Raw genomic sequence first — 588 nt, 5'->3', positions numbered from 1 at the left:
CCGCCCCCACCCGGGCCCGCGCTCCCCGCGGCCGCATTGTACTGATCTTCCGCCCCGCTCTCCCCGCCCGGCTCCTCCCGCCGGAAGTGACGTCACACCGAGCCCCTGCGCTCCCTTGCACAATACAGCGGCGAGGAGCCGCCAAGGCGCGCCCGCCCCGGGACCTCGGGCCTCCCCCCCCCCAGACATGTGCCCGCACCGCGCGCACGCAGCGCGACGGCGCCACCGCGGGCCGCGGGGCTCCCGCCCGCCCGCGGCTCCTCCCCCCCCAGCGGCAGCTGCAGCTCCCCCCAGCTCTCGAGCCACATAATGGAGGCGCTGCCGCCGCCGTCGCACACGCGCGCGCGCACACGCACACACACACACACACACACGCACGCACACCCGAGCCCAAGGCCTCTCGGCTAATCCGGGATTCCCCGCGCCCGCGCCCCCTCCCCCCGCGGGGCTCCGGCAGGCCTGGGGCCCGTCCCCACCCGCGCGGGCCTCCCGCCGCGCGCAACGTACAACGCAGCACTCACCCGCCGCCGGAGCCCCGGGGCGACCGCCGCCTCCGCCGCCTTCCGCCTTCTTCTTACCTCCCGCCTG

General features: G+C 77.6%; 1 protein-coding gene across 1 annotated transcript in view; it reads right to left on the bottom strand.

The window, feature by feature from the left end:
* HNRNPU (heterogeneous nuclear ribonucleoprotein U) overlaps nt 1-588 on the bottom strand; it is a 10976-nt gene that overhangs the window by 9217 nt on the left and 1171 nt on the right. The window contains exon 3 of the mRNA XM_008065724.2: nt 522-585. Coding sequence (XP_008063915.2) covers nt 522-585 — 64 coding nt within the window. The remainder of the gene's footprint in view (nt 1-521; nt 586-588) is intronic.

Source organism: Carlito syrichta, unplaced genomic scaffold, assembly GCF_000164805.1.
Source record: "Carlito syrichta isolate Samal-C Ts95f unplaced genomic scaffold, Tarsius_syrichta-2.0.1 Scaffold308800, whole genome shotgun sequence".
Classification (NCBI taxonomy): domain Eukaryota; kingdom Metazoa; phylum Chordata; class Mammalia; order Primates; family Tarsiidae; genus Carlito; species Carlito syrichta.
The sequence above is the reverse complement of the archived record's forward strand: the minus strand, read 5'-3'. Positions and strand labels throughout refer to the sequence as shown.